Consider the following 14,096-nt stretch of genomic DNA (forward strand, 5'->3'; position numbering starts at 1 on the left):
GAAGCACCTCTTAGTTATCTCAATCTGTCAATATCACACAGAACCCCTCCTCTCCACTTACATTTTACAGACCAGTGTATACACAGTGCCATCTGGCGCCAATTCTCTAAATTTAGACATTTCAGACACTTTCCTTGATTAAAATATGTGCTGTGTGACACAGCCTCTTCATTCAGGTTTTGTAATGAATTTCTCTTGATTGTGTATCAAAAAATTAACACACTTTTGGCACTTTCTCTAATATATTTTGATGCTGGGTACATGATCGACATTATAATTTGAGGAGGCTTCAACAAATAGCTGAAGTTTATAGGTTGATATTTAAACCACCTCATACATATAGGAGCTACCGTTCAGCAAAGGCAGATAATGGCAAATTCCACCACTGTCTTCAGTACATCAGCTCAAACATTACTTGAATAAGGAAGATCAAGATTTCAATCTGGCACAAAACTCCAGATCTACAGTGCAGCAGCACATAAAACAATACAGCACAATAATAAACCCTTCGGCTCAGAGTCTGTGCCAAACATGATGCCAAGCCCAACTCTTATCTGACTGCATATAATCCATATCCCTCCATATCCATGTGGCAATCTGTAAGTCTCCTAAATGCCACTATTGTATCCGCCTCTATCATCCCCGGTACCACATTCACATACCACCACTGTCTGTGTACAAAAACTTGTCCACATATCTCTTTTAAACATTGCCCCTCTCACCTTAAAGTTATGCCCTCACCGGCTCCCTCTATGAGTACAGCACATGAACAGGCCTTCAACCCACAATGGCTGTGCCGAACATGATGCCAAGACCATCACTTATCTCCCTGCACATGACCCATATCCCTGCACATCATTTGCCTATCCAAAAGTCTTTAGAATGTCACTAATGTACAGTGCCCTCCATAATGTTTGGGACAAAGACCCATCATTTATTTATTTGCCTCTGTGCTCCACAATTTGAGATTTGTAATAGAAAAAAATAACATGTGGTTAAAGTGCATTTTGTCAGATTTTAATAAAGACTATTTATATACATTTTGGTTTCACCATGTAGAAATTACAGCAGTGTTTATACATGGTCCCCTCATTTCAGGGCACCATAATGTTTGGAACACAGCAATGTCATGTAAATGAAAGTAGGCATGTTTAGTATTTTGTTGCATATTCTTTGCATGTAATGACTACTTGAAGTCTGCGATTCATGGACATCACCAGTTACTGGGTGTCTTCTCTGGTGATGCTCTGCCAGGCCTGTATTGCAGCCATTTTTAGCTTATGCGTGTTTTGGAGGCTAGTCCCCTTCAGTTTTCTCTTCAGCATATAAAAGGCATGCTCAATTGGGTTCAGATCAGGTGATTGACTTGGCCACACAAGAATTGATGATTTTTTAGCTTTGAAAAACTCCTTTGTTGCTTTAGCAGTATGTTTGGGATCATTGTCTTGCTGTAAAAAGAACCGCCGGCCAATGAGTTTTGAGGCATTTGTTTGAACTTGAGCAGATAGGGTGTGTCTATGCATTTCAGAATTCATTATGCTACTACCATCAGCAGTTGTATCATCAATGAAGATAAGTGAACCAGTACCTTCCGCAGAAATACATGCCCAGGCCATAACACCCCCACCTCCATGTTACACAGATGAGGTGGTATGCTTGGGCAGTTCCTTCTCTCCTCCATACTTTGCTCTTGCCATCACTCTGATATAAGTTAATCTTCATCTCATCTGTCCACAAGACCTTTTTCCAGAACTGTGGTTGTTCTTTAGGTATTTCTTGGCAAACTGTAACCTGACCACCCTATTTTTGCGGCGAACCAGTGGTTTGCATCTTGCAGTGTAGCCTCTGTATTTCTGTTCATGAAGTCTTCTGCGGACAGTAGTCATTGACAAATCCACACCTGACTCCAGAAGAGCGTTGCTGATCTGTCGCACAGGTGTTTGAGAATTTTTCTTAATTATAGAGAGAATTCTTCTGTCATCAGCTGTGGAAGTCTTCCTTGGCCTGCCAGTCCCTTTGCGATTAGTAAGCTTACCAGTGCTCTCTTTCTTCTTAATGATGTTCCAAACAGTTGATTTTGGTAAGCCTAAGGTTTTGCTGATGTCTCTAATAGTTTTAATCTTGTTTCTCAGTCTCATAATGGCTTCTTTGACATTCATTGGCATAAACTTTGGTCCACGTGTTGATAAACAGCAATAAAAGTTTCCAAATGTGATGGAAAGACTGGAGGAAAGACTAGATGCTGAGAGCTCTCTTATACCTGCATTAAGGAGGCATTTAAACACACCTGAGCAATTACAAACACCTGTGAAGCCATGTGTCCCAAACATTATGGTGCCCTGAAATGGGGGGGACTATGTATAAACACAGCTGTAATTTCTACATTGTGAAGCCAAAATGTATAAAAATGGCCTTTATTAAAATCTGACAATGTGCACTTTAAACCACATGTGATTTTTTCTATTACAAATCCCAAATTGTGGAGTTAAGGGGCAAATAAATAAATGATGATGGGTCTTTGTCCCAAACGTTATGGAGGGCACTGTATCTGCTTTAATCACTACCCCCAGCAGTGCATTCCAGGCAATCACCACCTCTGTTTAAAAAAAAAACCAAGTCCCACATATCTCCTTTGTACCGTGCCCCTCACATCTCAAAGCCATGCCCTCTCTGTCTTCCTATTTACTTAGAACATGGAACAGGACCACAAGAACAGGCCCCTCGGCCCATATCTGTGCTGAACACGATGCCAAGATTTCACTTATCTATCTGCACATAACCCATATTTCACCATTCCCTGCATATCCATATGTCTATCCAAATGCCACTAACCTATCTGTTTTAACCACCACCCCCAGCAGCATGTTCCAGGCATTGTCACTGTGTAAAATAATTTGCCTTCAAGATGTCTGAGTCTTGGACTACAACAGTTATCTATAGACACTGGAAAGAGCTCAACATTGTCTCTGCAAAATCCTCCAAAGTAACTGGAAGGAAAAGCAAACCATCATTAGTGTCCTCTTCCAGCAACCCGAGCATTGTGGGACTTGCTCCCCTCAGATGCTACACTGGGCCTGGACCAGACACAAACACACTATTCTATGCACTTATCTGGTAGGAGATTACCAGGTGAAAGAAAAAAATTATTAAAAGATGTGGTCGAGGCTCCCTTGTAGAAATGCAACATCCATACTGACATCCATAGTAAAGCCTAAACGCAGAGAGGTGAACAACCTCAGAATCTTCCCACCCACTCGCCCATAAGCCACCACCTGTCCTTCCTGCATCAGTCAGGTCAAAACACGCAGAACCAAATGGTAGCAAGTCATTTCTCAATCCTGAGGGACTTCTCAAGAAAGATTTTTTTTAAAATTTTACTCAAAATTTCAAAAGAACAGTATTGGGGTTATTTTTTTATAATTATTGTATCATTTTCCACTACTATTGGGGTTATCAATTTATTGAATTTTTCTTTTTTACGTTATTATTGAGTATCGCGTTTACAAGCCTGTTATGCTGCAAGTAAGAATTTCATTATTCTATAGACAGTTCATATGATAATACGACAAACACTCTTGAGTCTGAAGAAAGGTCCCAAACCACTGACTTACTCAGACACTTTGGTATAAACCAGCATTTGTAGTCCTTTGTTTCTACTCTTGACTCTGATACTTATTTCCATTTTCTGATGCTGACAGACTTGCAACCCAAATTCATCATTTGCTGGATTTACTACTGATTTGTAACAACCTCAATGATCACTGAGTAACCTCAACAGAGTTATGCTGGTGATCAAATAATTATTTTGCTTGATATTTTTTGCCACTCGTCACTTTAATTTCATGTTTTATGTATTTTGTGTTTTATGACTGTTGACAGATCAATTTCCCTCCTGGGATAAAGTTCTATCGTATCGTATCATATCATATTTAGTATTGATAACAAATGCTCTCAAGATAGGTACCAAATGTACAGCTAATTTCCTCCTCGTCTTCATACTTTAAAAGTTTCTGCATTAGCAACAGTCTATTTAATCTCATAAGAAAGATATGACATAGTCTGAAGAAGGGTCTCGACCTGAAATGTCACCCTCTCCTTATTCTCCAGAGATGTTGCCTGACCCACTGACTTACTCCAGCAGAGTTTTTTTTTGGCACACCCACATCATCAGTTCCTTGTGTCTACATGTGGCAAGACCACCAGCATAATCAAAGGCCAGTCTCACCCTGGTCACTCTCCTCTCCTCTCCCATGGGGCAAGATGTACAGAAGTGTGAAAACATATATCTCCAGATTCAGGGACAATTTCTTCCCTGCTGTTGTCAGGCAACAAAACCGTCCTATCACCAAATAGAGAGCTGTCCCCATCTATTTATTCTTTTCAATTTCATATAGCACATCCACTCCTCTTGCCATGTTCCCTTTCATTTCTCCTCTCACTGGGAATCTATTTCCTCACCCAGACATCCTGCATAGAATACAGAACAGATCCTTGAGCCCAACATGTCTGCACTGACCACAATACCAAAGCTCCGCTGTCCACGTCATAACTTGTATTAACCACATTTGCTCCTTGGATTGTGGCTTATGACCAGCACTGCTTCCTAGTTGGACAGGGTCTCAATTTTAACATGTAGGAAGGAACAGCAGACGCTGTTTTTTACCGAAGATGGACACAAAATGCTTGAGTAACTCAGCAGGTCAGGTAGCATCTCTGGAGAATGAAGAATCTGGAGAATGAATCTAGAGTCTGAAGTAGGGTTCCGGCCCAAACCGTCACCTATTGATTTTCTCTAGAGATGCTGCCTGACCCGGCAAGTAATTCCAGCACTTTGTGTCTGTCTCAATTTTGATATTCTCTTTCATCTCAAATCCGTTTGTGCACCACTTTCTCTCTTCTAACATCCTCTTCTATTTTAATATTTGACACCTGGATTCAAAACAACTTCAATTGTTTTATTAAGTTCAGATGCTATGCATAAATGAAAATTGTTCTTAATTTTGACAACAAAACCAAATCTAGAATTAAAATGTAAATGCAACAAAAAGCTGTGGAACAGAAAAAAGAAATATTTACCTGCATTTATGTCAATGAGAGCATTCTTCTTTTGTTTCTCCTGTCTATCCTTTTCTGCTTTCTCTTTGGCAAGTTTAGCTTTTTTGATTTTCTCTTCTGCTTCTTTCCGTTTCTTGTTCTCTGCAACTGATTGCTGAAAATGACAAAGGGGACTTAAAAGAGATAAAAGCTGTTTTTTCTTTTGTGCCGTAAACATCAAAGGCACATGTGATGCAAAATATGACCGGTGCTGTACAAAAATTTGAGCATGGTCAACGTCAAAATAACTTTAGACTTTAGAGATACAGCATGGAAATAGGCCCTTCGGCCCACCAAGTTCTCGCCGACCAGCGATCATCCCATACGCTAGCTAGACACGAGGGATAATTTATACCATCTCACCAAAGCCAATTAACCTACAAAACTGTACGTCTTTGGAGGATGGGAGGAGGCCGGAGCACCCAGAGAAAACCCACGTGGTCATAGGGAGAATGTACAAACTTTGCAAACAAGATAAACAAGATGTACAAACTCTAAAACAAGATAAGCAAGACAAATGATCAGTTTAGACTTTAGAATTACAGTGTGGAAACAGGCCCTTTTGCACCGAGTCCGCACCGACCAGCGATCACCCCATACATGAGCACTATCCTACATACTAGGGACAATTTACAACTTACAGAAGCCAATTAACCTACAAACTTGTACATTTTTGGAGTGCGGAAGGAAACCGGAGTACATGGACAAAACCCACGCGATCACAGGGAGAATGTACAAACTCTGCACAGACAGCACCCAAAGTCAGGATTGAACCCAGGTCTCTAGCGCTGTAAGGCAGCAACTCCACCACTGTGCCACCCTAACTTCATAGAAAGTTTCACCCGCATTTCATAGGGACCATAGAACCCTGGATTAACATTTCACCCACCACCAACATGACTGCACTCCCTCATTGCAGGACAGCCTAGATTTTGTGCTTAAAACTTTGGAATGGGACATGAAGATAAATATCCAATTTGATCTCAAGAGAAGTACTATGGAGCCACTGCAGATATTGTGACTCAAAAACCACAAAATCTTAGGTTGGATACAACTAATTGAACTTTCATGGGAATCTGTGGATAAATTTCACTCGTTTGTATAATTAAGCACTCACCGAAAACATACTCTTGAAGTTGCTCAGATCACCAAAGAACTCTTCAACAGATATTTTCTTGGAATCAAAGACAAAGTAACGTCCAAGCTCTTCAAAGTCCTCCTCCATGGTTTTATGAATATCTGATAATTTATCGAACTGTTCCCTTGCTCCTGTTATGAAACTGTATGGACACTTAAGGAAAAAAAAACCCTTGATATAGTCAGTCATATACAGTGCCCTCCATAATGTTTGGGACAAAGACCCATCATTTATTTATTTGCCTCTGTCCTCCACAATTTGAGATTTGTGATAGAAAAAAAATCACATGTGGTTAAAGTGCACATTGTCAAATTTTATTAAAGAGTACTTTTATACATTTTGGTTTCACCATGTAGAAATTACAGCTGTGTTTATACATCGTCCCCCTATTTCAGGGCACCATAATGTTTGGGACACATGGCTTCACAGGTGTTTGTAATTGCTCAGGTGTGTTTAAATGCCTCTTATTCTATTACAAATCTCAAATTGTAGAGTACAGATGCAAATAAATAAATGATGGGTCTTTGTCCAAAACATTATGGAGGACACTGTAGCACAGAAACAGGCCCTTATCCATGCCAAGCAAGATGCCCCATCTAAACTAATCCCATTTACCTGTGTTTGGCCTATATCCCATTAAACATTTCCTATCCATGAACCTGTCCAAGTGTCTTTTAAATGTTGTTATTGTACCTGCCTCAACTACCTCCTTTGGCAGTTTATTCCATACACCACTACCCTCGGAATGGAAAAAGTTGTTACTCAGGCGCTATTTCCCCTTTGCACTTAAACGTATGTCCTCGGGTCTATTGGGAATTACTTGCTGTCCATTGGTAACTCTTTCATTGAGGAAAGAGGTTTGGGATTGATAATAATGATGGATTTATCTTGGTGATGGAATTTTACTCCTAAGTCAGGATGGCAAGTGATTTGTAGGGAGCTCCCATGTGCCTAAAGACCATGCCTTTCTTGATAGTGAACATTATGGCTTTGGAGATCGTTGTTCAAGTATTGCAGTGCATTTTGTAAATGCACACAGTGTTGCTATGTTGTGCCAGCAGCAGAGAGAATGAATGTTTATGGTGGCACAGGCACTAATCACATAGGCTGCTGTGTCCTGGGTGGTGTTACACTTCCTGAGGGTCGTCAGAGCTTCCATACAAGTTACAGATGCGAGTCCCATTGTTCTCCTCACTTGTTCGTTGCAGTTGGTGGGAAAGGTTCAGAGTGTACGTAAGTAAGCCACTTGTCTGAGAAGGCCCAGCCTCTACGTGCTCTTGCAGCTAGCGTTTCCATATGTCTGGTCTCACTGGCTTTCTGGTCAATGGCGACGGCACGTGATATTGCTGGTGGAGGATTTGGTGATAATCATGATACAGACATCAACAATACATGGGAGATTTAATCTTATTGGAGATGGTCATTGCTCAACACTTCTGAGGAGTGAATGCCATCTGCCATTATAATCCATAGAGGAGCCTTGTCCGCGTCTTAACTAGTGGACTTCTTCATATCGAGGAACTAAATGTAAATTCACCATTGTGCACTGATCACCATTGTACACTCCTTGGTGCGTTGCAAGATCAGGCTGCAACCAAAGAGGTTCTACCATACTAAGAAGCAGGGGAAACCCCACATTGATGTCAGCAAGATGCTCGTGCAACAGTTTGCAGAAGCTTTTGAGAGAGAACTTGGCACCTCGTGTCTTGGAGACTCTGCAACAGAGAAGTGGGAAACTCTGCGGGACACCATGGTTTTGGCTAGCTTTGGGAAGAAGATCTTGAAGACACACGACTAGTTTGAGGCCAAGTCGACTGAGATGACTCCCGTCATCGAAGCCAAGCGTGCCGCCCTCGCCAAGTACAAGCGGTCACCCAACGAGAAGCACCTGCAGATCCTCAGGGCTGCCAGGAGCAAGGCTCAGCAGACTGCCAGGCATTGTGCCATTGAGTACTGGACACAGCTTAGTGAGGACATCCAGACAGCTGCCATAACAGGGAACATCAGGGGAATGTACGATGGCATTAAGAAGGCACTAGGCCCAGTCCAGAGCAAGACAGCCCCCCTCAAATCCTCCACTGGGGAATCACGGACAAATGCCAGCAGATGGAGAGATGGGTGGAACACTACTCCGACCTCTACTCGAGAGAGAACGCTGTGTCCTCCTCAGCCCTTGACGCCATCGAGTGCCTGCCGACCATGAATGAGTTAGATGGCCGATGGTAGAAGAGCTCAGCTAGGCCATTGAGAACCTGGCCTAAGGCCCCAGGAAGTGACGGGATTCCCCCTGACCTGATCAAGCACTGCAAGACAAACTTACTGCTTTCTCTTCACGAAGTCCTCTGCCAGTGCTGGCAAGAAGGAGCTGTACCGCAGGACATACGGGATGCCACGATCATTACCCTCTACAAGAACAAGGGCGAGAGAAGCGACTGCAACAACTACAGAGGCATCTCCCTCCTCAACATTGTTGGCAAGGTCTTTGCTCGGGTCATCTTGATCTGCCTGCAGTAGCTGGCAGACCGTGTCTACCCAGAGTCACAGTGCGGTTTCCGAGCTGGAAGGTCAACAGTAGACATGGTCTTCTCCCTTCGGCAGCTCCAGATGTGCAGAGAACAGCGGATGCCCCAGTAAGTTGCTTTCATTGTCCTCACCAAGGCGTTTGACTTCGTCAGCAGAGATGGCCTATTCAAGGCTCTCCCAAAGATCGACTGCCCACCAAAACTGCAGAGAATGATAGAATCCTTCCACATCAACACGAAGGGGACAGTGCAGTTCAATGGCAGTTTCTCGGAGCCCTTCGACATCCGCAGTGGCATCAAACAAGGCTGCGTCCTCGCTCCCACGCTCTTTGGGATTTTCGTCGCTCTGCTCCTGAAACATGCCTTTGGCACCGCACCAGAAGGGATCTACCTGCGTACCAGATCAGAAGGCAGGCTCTTCAACCTCATCCGCCTCAGAGCCAAGACAAAAGTACGTGAAGCTCTCATCAGAGACATGTTGTTCGCCGATGACGCAGCAGTTGTGTCCCACACCCAGCAGGAACTACAGTCACTGATGGACCGCTTCTATCGGGCTTGCAAGGACTTTGGGCTGACCATCAGCCTGAAGAAGACGAACGTCCTGGGGCAGGATACAGCCTGTCATCACCATCAACGAATACAAACTCGATGCCGTCCATCAGTTTACGTACCTTGGCTCCACCATCACCGACAACATCTCCTTGGACACAGAGATTGACAAGAGGATTGGGAAGGCAGCTACAACTCTCGCTTGCCTCACAACTCGAGTGTGGACCAATCCAAAGCTGACAGTGAAGACAAAGATAGCAGTCTACAATATCTACATCATGCTCTGCCTGTGTCAACAGCACACTGCTGTATGGCAGTGAGACATGGACTACATATGCCAGACTGGAGAGAAGACTCAACACCTTCCACCTTAGAAGCATCCGCCGTATCCTGGGTATATCCTGGCAAGACAGTGTCCAACGCCGAGATTCTGTCTTGTGCTGGCCTTCCGAGTATGTATACTCTACTCAGGCAGTGCAGGCTGCGGTGGATGCGCCATGGGTCGTATTCCAAAAGACATCCTCTATGGAGAGCCTACATCTGGGAGGAGAACCATCAGCCACCCCCAGCTACGTTACAAGGATGTCTGCAAGAAAGATTTAAAGGCGCTCGACATCGATGTGGAGTCCTGGAAGAGCCTTGCAGCTGACTGTACAAGGTGGAGAGGTACCCTAAACCAACATCTCAAAATGGGGAAGAGAAACTGATGAACGCTGCGGCAGACAAGCGGGCACGCAGAAAGGAGCGCAGCAACTTCAACAGACCAGAGACCACACACAAATGTGACCTTTGCAACAGAGACTGTCACTCCCGCATTGGTCTCTTCAGCCACAAGCGATGCTGCTCTAGCCGAGGTGTGGAGCAAGCAGCCAACTAGGATGCATCACCCATGGTCAGCCATGACTGAGGGGGCCGAAGAAGAAGCACTGATCAACAAACATCCCCAATTCTGATCTTAGAATAAAAGGAAAGTCATTGTGAAGCAGATGAATATTGTACCGTTAGCACACAGGCCTGAGGAACTCCTGCAATATCCTGGGAGTGGGATGATGGATATCTGACAGAACACCTTCCTCTGTCTGATATAAAACTCAATATTGGAAGCTTTACGAGACTACTAATATACTGCAGCTTGACTACAAGTGTCGTTTTCCTTTAATGCTTGTTCGAATATTGCAACTTTAAAGGACATTTCATAATAACTGTACAATTCAATAAAGTACTGAACAGTTCCTGACAATTAGAGCTGATGGCAGTAGTTATAATTTTAGTTATGAATCAATTTGCATTATTATTTTAGAAAGTTAACATTCACAGAGAAAGTAGAAATATGTCACCCCTGTTTTACTGATTACTTTCAAAAAATTTCATGCAAAATAAATAACAATATCATTAATTTATTCACAAAATGCTGGAGTAACTCAGCAGGTCAGGCAGCATCTCGGGAGAGAAGGAATGGGTGACGTTTCGGGTCGAGACCCTTCTTCAGACTGACGTCGGGGGTGGGACAAAGGAAGGATATAGGTGGAGACAGGAAGATAGAGGGAGATCTGGGAAGGAGGAGGGGAAGGGAGGGACAGAGGAACTATCTGAAGTTGGAGAAGTCGACGTTCATACCACCGGGCTGCAAACTGCCCAGGCGAAATATGAGGTGCTGCTCCTCCAATTTCCGGTGGGCCTCACTATGGCACTGGAGGAGGCCCATGACAGAGAGGTCAGACTGGGAATAGGAGGGGGAGTTAAAGTGCTGGGCCACCGGGAGATCAGTTGCGTTAATGCGGACCGAGCGCAGGTGTTCAGCGAAGCGATCGCCGAGCCTGCGCTTGGTTTCGCCGATATAAATAAGTTGACATCTAGAGCAGCGGATGCAATAGATGAGGTTGGAGGAGGTGCAGGTGAACCTCTGTCTCACCTGGAAAGACTGTTTGGGTCCTTTGATGGAGTTGAGGGGGGAGGTAAAGGGAAAGTGCCCGGGGTTGGGGTGGTTTGGGTAGGAAGGGACGAGTGGACCAGGGAGTTACGGAGGGAACGGTCTCTGCGGAACGCAGAGAGGGGAGGGGATGGGAAGATATGGCCAGTGGTGGGGTCCCGTTGTAGGTGACGGAAATGTTGGTGGATGATATGTTGGATCTGCTGGCTGGTGGGGTGGAAGGTGAGAACGAGGGGGATCCTGTCCTTGTTGCGAGTGGGGGGAGGGGGAGCAAGAGCGGAGCTGCGGGATGTAGAAGAGACCCTAGTGAGAGCCTCATCTATAATGGAGGAGGGGAAGCCTGTTTTCTGAAGAACGAGGACATCTCGGAAGCCCTAGTCTGAAACACCTCATCCCGGGCGCAGATGCGGCGTAGACGGAGGAATTGGGAGTAGGGGATAGACTTTTTGCAGGGGACTGGGTGGGAAGAAGTGTAGTCCAGATAGCTGTGCGAGTCGGTGGGCTTGTAGTAAATGTCCGTCACTAGTCTGTCTCCTGTGATGGAGATGGTGAGGTCCAGAAACGGGAGGGAGATGTCAGAGATAGTCCAGGTATATTTAAGGGCAGGATGGAAATTGGAGGTGAAGTGTATGAAGTCAGTGAGTTCTGCATGGGTGCAAGAGGTAGCACCAATGCAGTCGTCGATGTAGCGGAGGTAGAGTTCGGGGATGGGGCCAGTGTACGTCTGGAACAGGGATTGTTCGACGTACCCGACAAAGAGGCAGGCGTAGCTAGGGCCCATGCGAGTGCCCATAGCTACGCCTCTGGTTTGGAGGAAGTGGGAGGAGTCAAAGGAGAAGTTGTTGAGGGTAAGAACCAGCTCTGCTAGGCGGAGGAGAGTGTTGGTCGATGGGGATTGGCTGGTTCTACGGTCGAGGAAGAAACGGAGGGCTTCGAGACCATCCTTGTGGGGGATGGAGGTGTAGAGTGACTGGACATCCATGGTGAAAATGAGGGAGTGGGGGCCTGGGAACCGGAAGTTATCCAGGAGATGGAGAGCGTGTGAGGTGTCTTGGACGTAGGTGGGGAGGGATTTAACCAGGGGGGATAGGATGGAGTCGAGGTAGGTAGAGATAAGTTCGGTAGGGCATGAGCAGGCAGAGACAATGGGTCTGCCGGGACAGTTGTGTTTGTGGATTTTGGGTAGGAGGTAGAATCGGGCCATGCGGGGCTGGGGAACTATGAGATTGGAGGCACTGAGGGGTAGATCGCCGGAGGTGATGAGGTCGGTGATGGTGCTGCTGATAAAAAGCAGCATGATATAACAATATCATTAATGTGGGCAATATAAACTGTATATTCTTTACTCGTATAGTCGAATTTTATATCTTTTACATGTGCTACTGTTTTACACAAACACTTGAATAAATTATTTTTTTGCAAATGCATTAAAAAACTTTACCATTAATGTGTGTTTCACTTTTGATTTTAAAGCCCAAATATTAAGATGATGGATGGAAGAATCTCCAATGTAGAGATCAAATCACAGCATTTTGTCAATGCTGAATCTCTTCATGAAAGAGCATAATACCCCATTTATTTCTAATATTGTTATCGTGCTTAAAATGGATTTAAGGTATTCCCTTGTACATTAATCAAGTTGTATAAGATTACAAACAATGGAGTTGATAACGTATATATGAGCCCATACCATCTGTGGTATTGGATCAGAACTACATACCACAACACAAGGATGTCTTTATATTTGTTTGTGTTCCCAGTTGATCTTCCTGCGTTACAACTGATCATCTGTCTTCTTTTTCATGTAGATATTGTTGAAGAGTTTCCCTACTATTTAAAAGATATTAAGTAAACGTGCACAGCTATATTTGGACAGCAACCTTTACCTGTGCACGCTTTAATGATTTACTATTATTTCATGTTTTAAACAGAAGAGGAACCCTTCATCCAACAACAAGAAAAACAAAACAAATGATCAGTTTGGACTTTAGAGATACAGTGCGGAAACAGACCCTTTGGTACCAAGTCTGTGCCGACCAGCAATCATCCCATTCACTAGCACTATCCTACACACTAGGGACAATTTACAACTTACAGGAGCCAATTAACCTACAAACTTGTACATCTTTGGAGTGTAGAACGAAACTGGAGTACCCGGAGAAAACCCGCATGGTCACAGGGAGAACATACAAACTTCGTACAGACAGCACCTGAGGTCAGGATCAAACCTGGGTGTCTGGTGCTGTAAGGCAGTAACTCTACCGTTGTGCCACTGTGCCATCCCTAATTGTAACACAGGATGATACCAGAGGTTAAACCCAGCTCCTACAATGACATAGCATTTCTGATGCAATGAAAGGTAATTAATTTACACTGTTACAAGGTATTATAGAGCGTTCCACAGTAAAGCAACATGCCATTCCATTTAACAGGTTCTTCTCAGTATCCTTCTATTTTCAGCATTTAACAGTATCAAAGTACCTTTCCATTTCTAGTTACTGAATACTTTGATTTTTCAAGAACAACTTATTCTAATTACATCACAGTGAATCACTTCACCAGTTGCACTCTGGGTAAAAGCAATGCAAATGTTTACATGGGAAGAACTAAGAAAATTGCACAACCACGCTGAAATGGATAATATTAATATCAAATTGCAATATTATGTGTGGATAAACAGTTACCAAGACACATGACAAATAAGCCCTGTGTGGTATGCACAGTTGAAGGAGCAGCTCTTGCATTATGTCCAAGGTCCAGGATTGTAGCAAGGGTCATTCTAGAGGAACGTAAGTATAATAATGACTTTTTTTTTGGGTATCACTATTTTGAATCTTTTACCCCTTGGTAAAAAGCAAACATT

General features: G+C 43.9%; 1 protein-coding gene across 1 annotated transcript in view; it reads right to left on the reverse strand.

Annotated features, from left to right (window-relative positions):
* The window catches only part of LOC144599769 (protein diaphanous homolog 1-like), a 193,502-nt gene that overhangs the window by 49,998 nt on the left and 129,408 nt on the right, over positions 1-14,096 (reverse strand). The window contains exons 14-15 of the mRNA XM_078411006.1: positions 6,212-6,376; positions 5,077-5,209 (exon numbers count right to left, since the gene is read on the reverse strand). Of these exons, the coding sequence (XP_078267132.1) occupies positions 5,077-5,209; positions 6,212-6,376 (298 nt within the window). The remainder of the gene's footprint in view (positions 1-5,076; positions 5,210-6,211; positions 6,377-14,096) is intronic.

Source organism: Rhinoraja longicauda, chromosome 14 (genome assembly GCF_053455715.1).
Source record: "Rhinoraja longicauda isolate Sanriku21f chromosome 14, sRhiLon1.1, whole genome shotgun sequence".
Taxonomy (NCBI): domain Eukaryota; kingdom Metazoa; phylum Chordata; class Chondrichthyes; order Rajiformes; family Arhynchobatidae; genus Rhinoraja; species Rhinoraja longicauda.